General features: G+C 48.8%; 1 protein-coding gene across 10 annotated transcripts in view; it reads right to left on the bottom strand.

The window, feature by feature from the left end:
• Positions 1–17,491, bottom strand: part of PAK3 (p21 (RAC1) activated kinase 3) — a 119,881-nt gene that overhangs the window by 36,305 nt on the left and 66,085 nt on the right. For all 10 annotated transcript variants that reach the window (XM_084535071.1, XM_084535068.1, XM_084535067.1 and 7 more), the window contains one exon: positions 5,204–5,400. In XM_084535071.1, coding sequence (XP_084391197.1) covers positions 5,204–5,378 — 175 coding nt within the window. In that variant the 5' untranslated portion in view covers positions 5,379–5,400. The remainder of the gene's footprint in view (positions 1–5,203; positions 5,401–17,491) is intronic.

Below are 17,491 nucleotides of genomic sequence, written 5' to 3' on the forward strand. Positions count from 1 at the left end.
ACTGAATTCCTGTTTGACTTTGCTCTCCGGGATCCTGCAGAAGTCTCCAGGACGTGCACATGGGAGCTTGTCTGCACGCGTGTCTGCCCCACCATGCTCTGAACCTGACAAAGTCAGCCAGCTCAGAGGGGAGAGGTTTTAAAGATAACCAGGTTCCTAAAAGTCCTGTGAAAACAGGCAGGGTGTTTGGCAAACTCCCAAACACAGCTGAAGGTAGCATAAACCTGCGTTCAGATCCCCATTCTGCTGACAAGCACTTGAATTATTTGGCTTCCCTGGAGCACCCACACGCTCCAGGAGTGACCACCATGTGGCTGAACGATCCCGTGCACAGCATCTGTGGGATCCTCCTTAGTGCCAGGGGTGTAACAGCTGAGGGGGAAGCTGCTGTTCTACCAAACACGTTTGTCATCTCAGTGACAAAATTACATCCTAGTGATGGGAACGGAGCAAATATTACAGTGTCCACTTGTAGGATGGGAAAGTTAGAAATGCAAACTCAGGAAATAAGACACATGCAAAACTCTCATGATGCATGCATGCAAAAAATAATTAAAAAACGGCATCATCTTACGTCTATAAATTGAGCACCCTGCACCTCAGGGTCCTGCCTTTCCTCTGCCATCCTTCTATTCATCTCATGTATCCCTGTTGTAGGTATCCTCATTACAGCCCTGAGCAGCTTGTTCTGTAGGTCTGGTGAAATAGGACTTCGTGCTAACAACTGAGCAACCCAGAGCTGTACAAGATGTTTATACTGTGCTTATCTCGATGGACCCTCCATCAGGATCTCTAAATGCCACTGCGTGACCACTTATTAACGGTAATAGGAAAATGATGACGTGTGCCACAGTTACACGTCAGCAGGAGGGAAAGGAGCAATTGCTCAGTTCCCATCTTTACCTTCGATATTCCCTCCGTGCAGTGCCAGCGCCAGCCCTGCTCTGCACATTGAAAGAGCTGGAGGAAGACAACGCTGCAAGCTCCATCACAAGCTTCCCCTTTACACCGCTGTCAGCCATGACAGAGCTTTGCAAAATCTATCTTCTGTCACATCAGCCTTCGCTGCTCACGGACTCGTAATCAGCCCGTGTTTTAGCATTACATCTGCCCACTCCATGAGCTCCCCCAGGCGCCTCACCCAAGGGCTGAGCTCCCAGCACAGCAGCACCCTTCCTCTGCCTCTGCTCCCAGACAGCACGGCTCCCCGCAGCAAGCCACTCCGAGTCGTGTTTTATCTTATAAAGGAAAGCTTCTCCTGCCTCATTTTTCTTCTTCTACCTTGCAGCCTCGTTTAGCTGGAAGATGGTCTGCTCCTCCTAATTAAAATCCAGTGTACTTGGGATGTTTCTAACTCTTTCCCTGCGCTGTTCCATTCATCCTCATTAAATAATTAACTGCCACCTTTCGGCTGTACTGCAGCCCCCTACACAATGTTCACTGATGAATTATTTTCACTTGGCATTCAATAAGGATAGCAGCAATGTATCACATATGAATGCAGAGGCTTTTTGCCTTCTTTTATCTCTAAGGTGGCATTGCTTTAATTTTCAGGATAAATGTTGCCAGTTAGAAGATGCCATCTTTGTTCAGCACACCTAACTTTTTGGTGTAGATAACGCTGCCTTCTCCTTACCTCATCATTTGCAAGCAAATGTGGTGAAAACTAGATCTAAAGGGTCAACAAATTCAGTTTAAAGCAACAGTCAAATCTGTGTGTGAAACACGGTATTAGAGAAAACGTTCCAGCAGCAGCAGCACTCGGCCTTTCCAGGCCCCTCCTGCGGGGACAAGCATCCCAGCTCCATCCTCACCGTTTGGCTCCTCTGTTTCACAGGGCTCCCCTATGCAGATGTGGTGTAAACCACACACAGAATTAAATGTCTCCTCGCAGCCCCCCCAGCAGCCTGATCCTCTTCTTTCTCCTCCACTGATCTGAAACACCTGGAGCTTCACTCCTTTCCTCTGTCCTTTCTCTGGACAGGAGGCATCCAGACGACTTCAGGTCAGACTCCTTCCACCCAGCACCTTCTCTGGGAGCAATGTTACTCCCAGTGATCCTTACACAGACGTACCTCTGGAGGTGAAAGGAGGATCTGAGCTGTGCCAGGCCTGCCCCCTCTGACTGCCTTAGGTTCAGTGCTCTGCAGGGTTCAGACTCGACATTAATTTATTGCACAGCAATCGCAGGGGGGTTGGAAGAGCAAGGCTGGATGCAAACCGCTGGGAGAGCACGAGCCATTGCCTTCTGTTCTCAGGTCTCCCGAGGCAACAGCACTTTGCTGAAAGGAAACACCGTGGTCCCACCACCATCACTACCTCCAAAGAAAACGGCCCATGTCACAGCGTCGACATGGAATATGGGGAATGGGTTCGATTCCTAGCTCCACACACAGATCCCAGGTGACACCGGGAATGTATTTCAGTATTCCTGCCCCAGGGAACAGGGTGCCTTCCCCAGCGAGGGGGCGAGAGGAGCTGTACCAAGGGATGGGAGCAGATCAGGTGCAACTTCAGTGGCTTGCTTTGACTGGAGAAACACAGGCGGGCCCTGCACAGTCATCAGTGGCTTACCAAAGCAAGGTTTTATACGCAGAAGTGCTCAGACCCTACCTGAAAACCAAGGTATTACACTCCGGGAGCATGAACAATGGGGGCCCCTGAGTGCAGCAGTGCCAGCACAAACCCCTGCCTGGGAAGGAGCTCAGCACCACCTCCATCCTCGCATCCCTGCTGTCTGGGGAGCAACACAGCTCCTGCAGCTTTGGGCACGAACACCCTGCCACGGTGTTTTCATGTTCTGTGCGCTCACACCAGCAGCAGGCTATCCCTATAAATCTGCAAGGCTGCAAAGCGTTGCACCCAGGGCGAGCAGCCATCTTCATCACCTTCTGTGTTTATAAGCAGGACTCTCAAAAACATGTCTGTGAGTCTGCAAAGCTCGCATTCGCCAGCTGATGCCCTGACCCAGAAGCCGACCATGAGATGAAACCACCTCAAGGAGCTTGACCAGCCCAGTTAAATTTCCTCCATTTATTATTTCACCCAACAAAATTAAGCTATAACTCTTAGCTTTCTTTCCCTCCCAGCCACATTTAAAACCATGACTCTTCCATGCTTCCTAAGACTGCTCTGTCTGATAGTTAATTACGTCTATTTTTAATGTCACTGCCCATTTCCAGGAGGGGACGTTTCTGGATCTCCCTGTTTCTGCACACATTTCGCACTGCACCTCCTGCTTTAGAGCCATGCCCTCAGAGAGGCACAAACCACCCTGCCAGCGGCCAGGGGAAGAAGTGACCCGAGCCGTTCTGGGAATCAAACCAGCAGGGATGGATTTTAAATCTGGCCTTTAAAAAGCATCCATTGAAAATTCATTTTGTTCCCAAAAGGAAACATTTGGGGAAGTGCTCTGCAGGGTGAACCTGACAGATCTGCCTGAGGCGTGGTCCAGCAGGTCACTGATGGCCGGGGTCTGCGAGGACACCTGGATTTACCCAGCCCCACGGCCTGCTCAGAGCTGGCCACCTGGAGCAGCTGCCCAGGACTGCGTCCAGCTGAATACCCCCGAGGATGGAGATTTCACAGCCTCTCTGGGCAACTTGTTTCAGTGTTCAACCATAACCACAGTTAAACAACAAAAATGTTATGCTTAAATTGTAAATTTCAACCCCAAATTCCCTGTATTTCAGTTTGTTCATGCTGCCTCCTGTACTGCACTGGGCACAACAGACGAGGTCCCCGTGTCTTTTTCCTCTGAAGTGCTTTCCAGCTGGGTGACCCCAGTGCGTACTGGTGCACGGGGCTGTTCCGGCCCAGATGCAGCCCTCTGCGTCTCCCTTCCTTGACTTTCACAAGGTTCCTGTCCGTCCATTTCTCCAGGCTGTTGAGGTTTCTGCGCCACACCATCTGCTGTGTCAATCACTCCTGCCAGTTTTCCATCACCTGCACACCGGCTGAGAAAGCTGCAGCCTGTCCCATCACCCTGCTCATCACTGAAGCGGTCAGACGCTGCTGGCCCCGGTGTTCAGCTCCTGGGCTACTTTGCGAATGACTGGCCTCCAGCGGGATTTCACAGCACTGATCCTAACGCTTTGCGACCAGCATTTCAACCAGTTTGCAGTTCACCTCACTGTCCACTCACCTACTTTGTGCTTCAGCAGATTTTCTCCGAGGATGTACCAAGGGAGGCTGTGTTAGCACCTCACTCGAGAAAATACCCACTGCTCTCCCTGCACCACCAAGCCTGTCATCCCGAGGTAGAAGGCTGTCAGGATGGTTAACCATGACTTCCCCTTTGTAAATCCATGCTGACTACTTCTGGCCACAGAAGTAGTGTCCTTTATTGGTTTGGAAATGGTTTCCGGGAAGATTTGCTCTGCTAACTTCCCAGGCACCAAGGTGAGGCTGACTGGCACGTGCTTCCCTGGATCCTCCTTCTGGAGGACAGAAGGGCCCATCACTTTTTTTCCAGTCGTCAGGCAACTCATCCAATCACCATGACCTTTCAAAAATAATCGAGTGCCTTGCAATGCCATCAGTCAGCTCCCTCAGCACTCACGGGTGCTGCCCATTAGGTCCCATGACATTAAAAAAGAGGATTAAGTTTCCTTGATTCTGCAAATACATTAACTCAAGACTTACCCCATTCCGCCAATGCATTTTAAAGAATGCAACTGAAATGCTGTTTAAAAGATTCTCTCCATGACCACAACCATCAGGTTTTAAAACAAAGCCATTCTGCATCATCTATCACTGCAGAAGTGACAAGCACGAAAAGCCTTGCTCCTGTTCATGGAATGCAAGTGTATTAAAAAAAAAAAGTGTCAGGCATATTGCCTTCGCACTTCTGCAAATGTGTTTTGCAAAGCACGCAACTTCAGCTGTTTTTACTGCAAACCCAAAGCGAAACCCAAAGAAAAGGATTCCCCAACTTAACTGTAGAGGTATTTTTAAAAGGCAAGTCGCACAACGTGCGTGCATGTTTTACTGGCTTCCCAAAGACAAGAAGTAACTGACTGAACACCTCCTCCTCTTTTGAAACATGTTACTAGAGTAATTGGAACAGAAGGCTTTGGAAGGACTTTTAATTACCATGTTCTGCAACTGAAACAGAAAGAAAAGAGAGGCAGAAAGTAAACACAGCAACCGACAGAAAGCAAGACAAAGGTGGAGCCACCCGTTCGCACTGCTGATACTTTACTTTTATCCCCTCCTCCTGGGAAGATGGAGCGCAGCCTGGCTTTCTTGTTCTTCTCCTCAGGGGCCATGGGGAGCGGTTTTGAACTGTGGTTTAGTGCTGAAGAATCGCGATTGTTGCTGTTCATTCTCAACGGTGGGGCTGGAGGTTTCTCTTCAATATCCAGACTATCGGACATCTTCAGCAGCCCTCACAGCCTCCTGCAAAAGCAGAACAGAAAGCATGCCTGTCAAGGGAGGATGCCAAGGCCGGTGTCCTGGGGAGGAGAGGAAAGAAAAAAGCCTTCTGCTGGAATAAGGAAGCCTGTCTGCTAGAGGGTTGCTCTGAATAAGGTTACTGTGTTTGCTATAAATACATGCAGTGACTAATTCCTAAAAATCATTGTACCACTTCAAAAATAAAGCTTTTTTTATCCTTCATAAAGTCTTTTTTTTTTTTTTTTTAATATTTACAACTTTTTTTTTTTATGCAATTGCTTACAAACCAAACTTTCCTCTAGAACCAGACCTCCAAAGCCACATTCACATGACTTACTAAAACTGTCTTGTACTAGCGGACCACTTGTCTGATATAAGAAAGAGGGTGGATGCTGAGCTGGTATAGATAGCAAGCATTAAGATCTGTTCCCTCCCCACTTTGTGTTTGCAGAGGGTTTACTCTTGAGAGTGGGGCGTTTCAAAAGGAACCATCTTGCCAAAGGAAATTTATTCAGAAGCACCGATTAAAAATATTTTTGCACATAAAAATGAGCAAAGCATTGGCTTTAAAATCAGTCAAAACCTAAGCAGGAAAATGATCACACCCTGAAAACATTCAAGTCTTCCTCTTTCTGTCCTGTTCCCACACGGGTACTGCAGGGTTGTTTGTGGCACAGCACCATAAAGTCCTGAGCATGGTACACCAGAAGGAAGGGATATGCACAGCCTTCTGTTGACCCCCTGAGAACAGGGTTACTGATCTAAGGAAAAAAAAAAAAAAAAACACCCAGAAATTGTTATACAAGATTTGCAAGGTGGGGAAACACAAGGCAGGTACTGCTTTTGAAATTCCTGATCTTTCCAGTGTATCCTAAATATTAAAATTCAAGCCTGGATTAGCCAGCTGGTTTAACAAACAACCAGTGCTTGGTAAAATGAACTCCGACTGTTTTAAGACCTGAAAATAGAGTATGATTTCAAACAGATCAGATGTGATGTGGGCTCTAGTGCATATTTTTAAAGGTTACAATTCTCCAAGCACCTTGCCTTCCAACCCCTCCAAAATGAATGTAGCTCCATTTAAGGAAGGCACATGTAGGCCACTGTGCTTGTTGGATGGATCCTCCCGTGTGCTGATTCACAGATAACACGTTAGTGCAGTCAGCAGCTCCTCTCTTCAATCTGAGATGAGGCAACTCATGTTTTTAGCTGCAGAAGTCATAGCTTTCTTCAGGAGCATCAGCCAAAGACAGTGACTGTCACACAACAGGGTCCTGCATCTCGATGGGTAGCAGCACCGCTGTGCTCACATCAGTCAGGTAAAGCTGCCTCATTTTTTTTTTTTTAATTTTTTTTTTTTATTTTTTTCCACGACTGAGGTTAAAGCTCTCTAGAATAGCATTTACTTTGATACAGCTGAAATTTTGCCAGGATTTCCGTCGGATATATTAATAGGGGATAATCAAACCCACGTTGCCTTACTTGAGAATTCCTTCCGTATAAACACTAAATGACCAACTGAAAAATGGTTTTACTCTAGCCTGTTTTTCATGATGACGTGGGCATTTTAGTCTTTGTTACCATTTTCAAATTACTGCACATAAACCAATCATTTTATTTATTTATTTTTTTTTTTAACTACTTTATTTATGTTTTTAATTTCATCTAGACAAGATCCCATAATGACAGATCTGGGATTAAAAGCATCTGCCTAATGATAAGAACAATACAGGAAACATGCTCCTCACATCTCCGTCTTGCACTAGTCCCTGGGTCTACAAAGCTGGGCTTCTGAACGTCTTGATCCCCAAGGGATCCCAGGCTCTGTCCCCAAGGTCACACAATTGATAACCCCACCACAAGCTGGTCCAGCCCTCTCCCCAGCACGCACAGCACAAAGCAGGGATCCCGAGGTCTCGATTCACCAACACATACCTAAAGACATCACCAACGCCCATCTGCTCACCGCCCTTGGGGGAGCAGTTTGTATGAGCACTCTTCCCAGCTGACTTCATCAACTGGTTTGTGTTCAATTAGTGATTTGAGTTAACTGGGCAGGCCTTGCCTTCAGAGAGTTCGGGAGACCTCAAAGAATTGCTCCACTGGCAGATCAACAAAGTGTTCACCAGCCAGAGGGGATGTCTACCACTGGTCTCAAGGCCGCTGCGGACTGCTAGCCCTTACCTCCAGCTGAGTTTTCACCTCCACTAGAGGTGAGGCTGAACCTCAGGCACCCACCGACCAGCTGGTGGTCCCCAGAGCCTCGCCTTCGTGCCTGGAAGCGTGGAAGAGATCACGCACCCTAAGCTAACCAAGTTGTGTGCTGGAGGCAGCTGGCAGACAGAAAGATGCTTTTGTCGCTTAGAACACATCACTGGGAAAGCACAGAAGCAACGGGCACAGAAAATCCTGGTCCACTGGCATGTGTCGGGTCCCCACAAGAGGGCTCTGCCGACACAGCCCAGCCACCCAGGTAGAGACCTACTGGGAGACTGGCTGTGATGGCAGAGGAATAGGGCTCAGCTGCCTATGGCAGCACGTATGTGGGCAACAACGTGCTTTGTACCATCAGGGAGTAGCAAGAGTTATGCCTAGGCGAGGGTTTGTGCCGATCTGGTTTTCAAGTACAGACTAGCCTACTTACCTGGAGAACTAAACGCTTCTGTAGATTTAGGTCAAACAGTTAACGTTAATGATCTTTGTGATTTTATCCTGAAATGCATGAGAGTTTCCAGTAACGAGGAAAAAAGAGCCAGCATTGAAAAGGACTGAAGGGTAGGGAGGACTGCCCAGCAGAGCCATGGTGCTCCAGAAAGCCCTTTGCCAGCAAGGCTCTGCATCCGCAGCATCTTCCAGCCTGCACCATCGCCGTGCTCTGAGCAGGCAGACATCCTGCAGCCATGCCACTGGGATGCTTTTCTTTTCTCTCCCAACACCAAGCAATCCCCGCAGGCTTTTATTTGCTCTTTAACCCACCTACAAATACTTCTCCGGTGCCAAAGACAGCCTTCGCTCCCCAAGATCATCAGCGTGAGGGCAACCACAGAAGCAGCAAAGCACGTCTTCAGCTTGTTATCAAAAGCAAGACATTTATTCTGTGAAGTCTATTATCTGGCACAAAGCTTCAGCTGCCCTCAGAATGGGACAACTGTATCCGTCACTGTATCTGTTTGTAAACAATGCCAGTCTGCTGAAATAGGTCCTCCCATGGGATTTCGTTCCACAAAGAATACCATTAACGGTTTCTGGCCCAATTTGCCTATGATGTAATTATTTCCAAGATCTTGAAAGGAACACTATATTTTGTTCAGAGCTGTTTCAGGCTCAGTTTCAAGAACTGTACAAAGCTCTTTTATTCACATCTAAACCAGAAGAAAGAAGAGGGGGGAAGATAGCCTGAAAGGTTTAACGGTTGATATTAACTTCCTAAAGCTGGTCTAAAGGAAAACTAAAGCAAACCACAAAGCAATACACACTGAGAGACTTACAATTTATGGTTTTCCTGATCAGAGCCCATCTGCTCTTCGATTCATTCTAATTTTGAGAATTTCCATACACCAGTGCATCATGGCACAATAAGATACACTGTCATATTTAGTGTTTTGTACTGATTTGCTCCAACTTTGAGAAAACCTGCAAAGAATGGAGGGCCAAGGAGCACAGAAGCAGCACATAATCCACTGAAGACCTTCTCCTAAGAAGCTATTGAAAGCAAGCTTCTAGGCAAGACAAAGAAAGAAAGAGAAAACTCAACCTCCCACCTGTATCAGAATTGCAAATCCTAGGAGAACAATGCTGAATTTGTAGAGTAAGGTACTCCACACCCAAAAGATTGCAAAACCCACAAGACTGACTGAAGGGAAAGGAGCCCAGGGTCTCTGAGCTAATATTCCACAACTCTTGCAAATCCAGGGAGCCATCACGGTGTTGGTTTTCACTCGTGTCACATTTTTTAGAATCCTCCTGCAGCCCTAGGGAGGAAATTTAAAATAAAAACAGAACTGAGACTGCAGAACAGTTCTGTGGAGGAGTCTGCGAGGGCCTGGCAAAACCTCCCAGCAGACCTGTGAAACACTGCACTCTGCTTCTGAGGGCTGTGACAGCACACCTCCCAGAGCACTTTGCCATCCTGTGCCAGAGCTGCAGCAGCCACCCTGGTTGTCCTCAGGGACAGCTTTTGGAAGGGCCCAGCTCATGCTTGCCACAAAGGTAGAGTGCACAATCATCAGGATTTTCTCACCTCGTTCTTCTAAGACCCCATCAGAGCAGCCAAGGTGGTGCTGGTAACCCTTTTAAAATAAACTGGTAAGACAGTAACGTGCAAAGGCAGATGCCCAACACCTATGTCCAGAGAAGGCTCCTTACAACAGCCAAAGGCTTTAAGGGAGTACTTACGGAAGCAGACTATTCTACTGAAAACACAGCAACAAAAACATATTCAAGTACGTTAGCTAGGGCTTCATGGCCAAGTGGCAAAACTGAAATTAAATTCGCAACCAGGTTGGTGACTTCAACACAACTATTACAGGGTCAGGGAACAAATTCAATGTCCCTTTCATTCCACCCCACCCCTTCCTACCGTCAGTTTTGTAAGGGTAAAGACAAACACGGACTTTAAATACAGGGCATTCAGCTTCTCCATGACTCAATTCCCCCTCTGCAAAAACCTGTCTTAGAATATTTTTTGCATCCAGTTCTTGCCAAGCTATGGAAAGGAGATGAAGATACTTAACGCACCCAAATGCCTTCAGAACACCACACACACACAAAAAAAAATTGGTTCAATTCAGTTCAAGTTCAGAGCAAAATCTCGTGCTGGGCCTTTATCCCAGTCAGCTCTTCACCCGCGTGTATCTGGGGAATACTGTTTGCAGATAGGTCTTGAATAGCTTTCTTAGGTTAGTCACGTTATTTCCAAGTCTGCAGCATTCAGACATGACTGGTTCCAATTAAAACTCACAAAGAGCATCCTGTTTGCAGAGACACTGGGGTTCATTTTCAAAGCCTCAGAGATACTATTGCAGCTTGTGATGCAGCAAAACTGTTTCTAAGATCCCTCGACTGGAAGGAGCCATGCCAATATTCAGGCAGTAGCTTTGCAAATGTAACTTGAAGACGCAATGCTCTTTTTTTCCCCAGAGCTCTTTGTTTATAAATATACTTCCTGCAAAAAGCGATTTTATTACTTAGCTGTATGGGCCAAAGTCTGCTCCCAGCAATAGGCATCCGTTTCCCAGAAATCAATGGTGTTGTAACCGAGAAGGATTCTTTCTAGGTACTGAGTACCAAGATACTCTGTTAAATATTAGCTGAAGGTATTTACACAGTACTTTCCAGCGCAGTTGCTGGAGGCCTGTATCTGTTTTTCTCCATCCACGTGTTCATTTGCAGCCCTTTTAAAGCTCATTTGGAAGCGCAGCTGGTGAGCTGCACAGAGCAGATGCAGTCAGAGTTTCACTACTGCCATGTGAGAGGCTTGCTGCCTTCTCCCCAAAATGTGGGTAGGGTGAAGTATGGCCCTGAGGTGTTTCTGACAAGGGCCACCATGCTCGGCATCAGCCAAGGCAGGGCTGTTGGCCAGGGCCTACCACGCACAGGTGCCATGGGACAGCAGTTCCTCGCCTCTGCTAACTGCCCTGAAAAACGGCAGTGTTCACACAAACTATGGGGGGAATTACAGCCCTAGAAACCCTAAAAGAAATGCCTCACTGCCATATTGCCTTTCACAGGACTGTCTCAAAGCACAATACACACATTTGCCAACTAGGCCTCTGCGCTCCCCTCACAGGCAGGTAAACAAGCGCTGGGCTGAGAAAATTATTCAAACGCAGTGATTTCTTTGATGAATGTACTCCCTGCTTCTGTTTGCAAACACCCTGTATGCAGCTTATGATTTCCTTCAGTATATTCAGAAGTTATTCTCTGAAACTTGTGACAAGTGACTCCTGGCCTCTGAACAGGCCCGCATAAGCAGCTTGCTGTATGCAGGCGGTATTCTGAATTCGGGTCGTATCCAGGCAAAACTACCCTGGTCACAGGGACTTGTGGCTGTTTCCTTTCTGAGATGGGATAAACACAAGGCTGAGAATCAAGTTTCTGTTATGAATTGCAGCATTAAGAGTTTTACTAAGTGACTCACTAATACTGGTTTAAAAGTCCCTCTTGACAGTTCATTTGCAGGAATAATGTCAAATAAATGAACAAAAGGATGGGAATGCAGTAGCAGTCAGTTTAATGGTCTTATTTTACTAAACATTTCTTCAGATTTAAATTATTCTGTCCTTTGTCTGGACCCCAAGAGTCCCCCAGTTAAGTTGCTAAATGCTGGGAGCAGACTGAAGCAGTGGAGTCTGTCGAAACCGATGAAAATAACCTGCAAACGCTTTGCTTTCTGCTTAATTCTCATTTCGCAGAATTTTTCAATAGACAGCCTTCCAGGATCTCTTCCCTCCAAACCCTTAGCCTACCTAACTGCACTTCTTTCAACAATTTTGTTGGCCCTTTCTTTACAAACTGCCAACGCAACAAGATGCAGCACTTGGCAAAACGCACCTTGCTTGTCTCATGATGTCCCTTCACCCGACCCGCTCCAGGCACCGCTTCCCTCGTGGCAGAAGCTTGCTGCTGCTCTGCAGACTCCTAGCACCCAGTCCCACTAAAAAAGCCGCGTGCAAAAAGCAAAGTATGGGCTTTTTTCCATCATGAAAGCCAGGGATGTTCAAAGCTCGGCATAAGTTTACGGGCTGTGCTTATGCAGCACTTGTGTGCACGAGGTAATATCAACAAGGGCACCGAGGCTTCGATGTAGCAGCGAAAAAACAGGGAGAGCAAACTCTGCAGCCTGCCGGGATGGGGCTGAGGCCCGACCTTTTTGCTTTGTGGGTGTTTTAATCACATCAAAACAAAAGAGATCCGCTTAACCCACGCTCACACTGGGGTCCTGGCCACTCACTAAACCGCATGAGCTTTGGGATGGTTCCGTGACCTGTGAGGGGAAGGAGTGAGGGCACAGAAGCCGCCTTCCACACTGAAACCGGATCTGGGCGTTCGCTAATTAAGCTTTGCAGCAGCCCAGGGAGTGAGGCAGTACACTCCAGCCAGTGAAGCGAGTGCAGCAGGGCACAAGAAGATGGCCAGAAAAATGGCCACAGGGACACCGACAGCACAGACCCACTGTGTATGGCTTTTGAAATGTTAAGAAACGCACTTTGAGGTAACTCCCAGGATCAGAGAAGGAACTTAGCTTCCCCTGACAAAGGGAAGGGCTGCGGGTGGTGCATGCCAGCAGGCCAGGGCTCTGGGACTCCTCTGCCACCCAGCAAGAGCCAGCGGGGAGCTCCCAGCCTGCGGGCTGCCTCCTTTAAAAGTATTGGTAAACATTTCCCTGAGGCTGATGAGAAGCAAGGAATTAATAACCAGAAAAGGCATTCAGATGTGAGGAAAACCCAAAATTCTTACCGCTCCACCCCTTTTGCTTTCTATTTACACAGCTGAAGGGCTCCGCAAAGCAGAAGAGGATGTCTCCGAGCCAGTCGTGCCTATCAAATATCTCCCGCTCTACCAGCTCGCACCCCTCGTCCTTGCCTACACACGAAAGCTTCTGTGCAAAAATGAAGTGCAGATTTAAGTTGTTGTAAATGCACTGAAGTAATTGTCCGTATGGACTTCATTATTCTTACTTCAGAGCTCACGTCTCAGATTCACTTCTGCTCGCTAAGAGGAGTCAAAATTAAGCCAAGAAAGGCTACTTACTGGGGACGGCTACGTCACAGCAGCAGTAAAAACCGCACCACTTGGATTAAAATAGCCACGACAACAATTTGAGTTTGCAACTTCAAGTCTGTCCTGAAGCACTGCCCAGGACCACAGCCACCAGAAGCCATCCCCTCCGTAAGCCACGCAGGGAGAGATGCTCACAAGCAGTCCGCTTGCCATGAATTCAGCACGTGAGCGTGGCAATGATCCTGCCCAGGCCCCTTCCTTCTCACATCCCCAAAGTGCTTCCAGCTCACACTTTCTTACCAACGTCTAGGAAAACTGGGAGGCTTTGGAGCAGTGTCTCTGCAGTGGCTTAACCAAAGGGCTGTGACGATGCTGGGGAAAGGCAAAGGCTCACAGCAATCCTCAGAACCCAGAGCCGGGCTTCTTCCCTGCACCAAATCAGAGCAAGCTTGCAAGCATCCTTCCCATACTCTCCTCCCTTTTATCCTCTCTTCCTCATTTCTTGTGCCTCTCTAGTGTGCATGCAACTGGGGCTTGTGTCCCACTCACAGGCACAGCACCACGTAGCACCTGTGGGGAAGGCTGACAGCACCACGAGCCACAAGCAAGGGGCCTTGAATTGGGCCACTCTCCAGCACAGCTTTGAAACCCCTGCTACACTTGGGCTAAAAGAAAAGTCATCGATCTGGGCAGAGAAGACATCAGGAACCGTGTTTTGGCAAGTTTAAGCTTGCTCCCACTGCTGTTCTCTCTCTCGCCATTATAACTACAGCCATGGGAGCTTCTCCTTGCTGGGACTTCCATAATAAAGTTCAATGTATATATAAAGTCCCTGACTTTGTACTTTCTGGGCACCCTAAATTCCTGCTGAACTCCAGCCAGTGCATTAGGACAGCCTTTAATAAGCCAGTTGGCATCTTGCCTGTGATGGCTTTCATTTTGTTTATATATATAAAAAAAGAAAAAGCATCAAACAAGGTTTGGAAGAAGAAAGAGAGGGGGAAAAAGGAGAAAAAAGGACCAGTTTCCTCATTCCTCATATTCTCTGCGGGGCTGGTGCTTTCTCTGCCCTTCCACAGTTTTCTCTCTGCTTGCCACTCTCCCAGAAGATGTGCCACGACAAACACGAGCAGGACAGACGTGGTGTTGAAGCACTGCCCGTGCCCCACTGAACACCCACAAACCAAAGCAGCAGCCACTGTGCGACCGTGGGAGAGCCGAGGGAGTAGGAATATAATGCCAGTAAGTGTAGGTGAGAGCCATTTGCCCTTTTCCAGCACCTGCCAGGCACCTTTCAGCTCATTTCGCCTCTGCAATCCCTGGTTTGTGAGCTGAGGATCCTAGTAAACAATGCTATTTAAACCCATGTGACAGAGGAGGAGGAGGATGAAGCAGACATCTAAAAGACTCACCTGAGGCCCAGGACTGCAGGCAGAGCTGGGAGGGGAACCCCACTCGGAGAAGGAACAATACAGGACAGGGAGCGCATCGCCAGCTCCGCTCCTGGGGCTGGAGACAAAATCCCCCTAATCAGGGGAGCATGGGGCCAACTTCCAGGTGTCCGAATGCCAGAAGCGGAGACTGGCACTGCCACACAGCCTGTCCCAAGACTGCAGCGTGTCACGTTTGGAAGGACACAGCTCCTGCCTGCAGGTAAGGAGTGACCAAAGCCCGGCTGTCACAAGCCTTTCACCCAGGAGGTGGATGCGCTCCAGATTCTGCATCATCTCTTTAGGGCACTAGGGCAGGAAGGCGTTCACATCCCTGTTCGCCTCCCCAGGGACAACGTTTTGCCTTTTATTCTTGGCCAGGCCTTTTATTTACAGCTGACTAGCTTCATATATCTAATATTCGCCTGCTACGTTAGTGATCTTATCGCGCGTAATGGCCTGACTGCCTCGGGGGCACTGCGGGGCCGAGGCAGGCGGAGGGGAGCGCAGCGGCTGCTGTGTGCTCGGTTCCAGGTCCCTGCTAGACCCTGGCTTCAGAGAACAAGGCTGGGAAGACCACGAGAGGAAACTCAAATGCTGTTCTTAAATAGGTCAGGGGAGAAATGAAACCCACACGCAGAAAGCAAAACAAGAGCCCCACGCTGAAGCTGCTGTTTTCTCAGCTACCCCGACAGACCAGTATTTTTATCTTGTCATAGGGCTCAGCAATTAGCGTTGCTCCAAACACAAAGCAAACCCTCTGCCCCAGAGCAGTGCCCTGTTCCCACTTCTTGTCTGACTCCGCATCACAACAGGCAGGCGGTTCTCTGTCCTCTGGCCACCTACACAGAAATAAAGGGGTTCAGGCACCGCTCACACTTCCTCTGTGCTTGTCTGGAGCCTCCTGCCTACAGCCAGCACCCCGTGGCCAAGAACACGGGGCCTGCACAGGATGAAACGACCTCCCCCGATGGTGGTGGGATCCAGGAGTGAGGGCATCCCAGCCTCAGTCACCAGATGGGAGAGCTCCTGAGCCAGCAGGGACCATTGGAGTTCTGGAAACGTGTCCGTGCTACAAATGGCAGCTGGAGCAGCCAGCAGGTATTACACACGCCTGTGTTTCATTCTTGTTCCCTGCACCTTTCCAGCAGCACAAACCACACAGCCGCTCTGTGCAGCCCAAGAAGCTTCGTCTGAAGAACCTGGGAGCGCCCTCACAAGTTGCTGATGCCAAAGGACACGGGCATCTTCTGATGGGAGCAGACAAGCGCCAAGCTACGTCTGTTCACAACACATCGGCGTGCCCCTGTCTCTGCGCAGAGGGTGCAGAAGCAGCAGTACCTGCTCCTTTGGAAGGGAAGCACCTCCACTGCTCAGTACGTGATTCTCCAGCAGCCGGAGGTCCTCACGCAAAACCCTGCAAAAGTCCAAACTCCCAGAGCAGCAGCTGACACTGATGCAATCCTCCGTTGGGTCACAGAAAGCAGCAAAAATAAGAAACCATCAAAAAGCATAGAAACAAGTAAACAAACAAAAAAAAGCGAGGGAAGAAGAGGAAAGAGGACAACAGGACCCAAAATAGATTCCATTTACAACAATTTCAGGCCTTAAAAGTAAATTGGAGTAAATTAACGCAGGATTTTACACGGTATGAAATTAATATAGAATAAACGTGTGATTTATAGCTGCTCGGAGGGCTGCTGCCAGCTCACAGGGTTCCTGGTGCCAGGCCACCAGGCTCACCCACCCCAGGTGCCGTCCCAACAGCCACGCGGCAGCCACTGCTAACGTAGGTGGGAGATGGTGCCCGTGTCTCCACATCTATCAGAGACCTTCAAAGAACCTAATCCAGAGTCAGTTTCGTTTCAGAAACATGACAGCTCATCACGCTGTTGGCTGGCACATACTACATGCAACAGTGTCAACAACCTGGATGGCAAGTGAGGAAGAGAAAGAGACCAAGTCCACAAAATATCACCAAGGTACAGAGAAAATAGGAAGTGCGGAGGCAAGGGGGAGCATTAAACCACTGGAGGTGCTGGACTGATGAGGAGAAAAAGGTCAACAGAAGCACAAATGGAGCCTGTACACTGATCTGTCCTTGAGGAGGAAAAGAAAAGGAAAATGGAGGTGAAAGTGGCAGAAAACTATGAGAAATGAGCAAGACGCTGTTGCCAGGGACAGTGTCTAAAAAAAACCACTACAAACCCAAGAACAGCTGATGTATTGTTTGATCTCAGACAAAATGGACCTGTCTGAAGGCACTACTGTCTGGGCAAAATCACGAAGCAGAGAAAAGAGTCAGTGCTTCGGTTACAGAGCTGTGCACCACAGGGTCCAGCTGTGACCCTAGAGGTACTCCAGGTCCCCTGGAGAAACACCCACCAGCCTCAGACCCCCAGGCCTTACCACAGGGGGCTGTGAGGCTCCAGCCCCAGGGAAATGCCTCCAAACATCACAGCCACCGAAGCAGCCGCTCAGCATGGAGGAGAGGATGGCATTTGGAGGGAGAGCGTGGTCAGAGGAACCCAGGGAGCACGGAGACAGATCGCCTGGTGATGCAGCTCCCCAGGACATAAATATCAAGGTGACTGAGGATGCTCCTGTGCACAACAGGGACTCTGCAGCACGGCCTGGGCAGACAAGCAGGCTGGCGATGGGCAGGGCCCGCAGGAGGAGCTGCCAGCCGTCCGACGGCCGCGTGCGCCGCGGTGCCACCACACCAAAGAGCACCCTGATTGCGGCTGGATTGCAGGGCCAGCTGCGGTGCTAGGAGGCGATCCCGGAGTAGAGAAATGCCACCACACGTTGGAAATGCAGAATTAAAATTGCTCTGAGGTCAGTGGGCAAACAGGAGCTGTTGGTTAAAAAAAAAACAAACTCACGAAACCCGAGGTGTTCTCACTTCATGCTGACAGGGGCTGACACACAGAGCCACGCGC

Source organism: Aythya ferina (assembly GCF_964211825.1).
Source record: "Aythya ferina genome assembly, chromosome: 13".
NCBI lineage: Eukaryota > Metazoa > Chordata > Aves > Anseriformes > Anatidae > Aythya > Aythya ferina.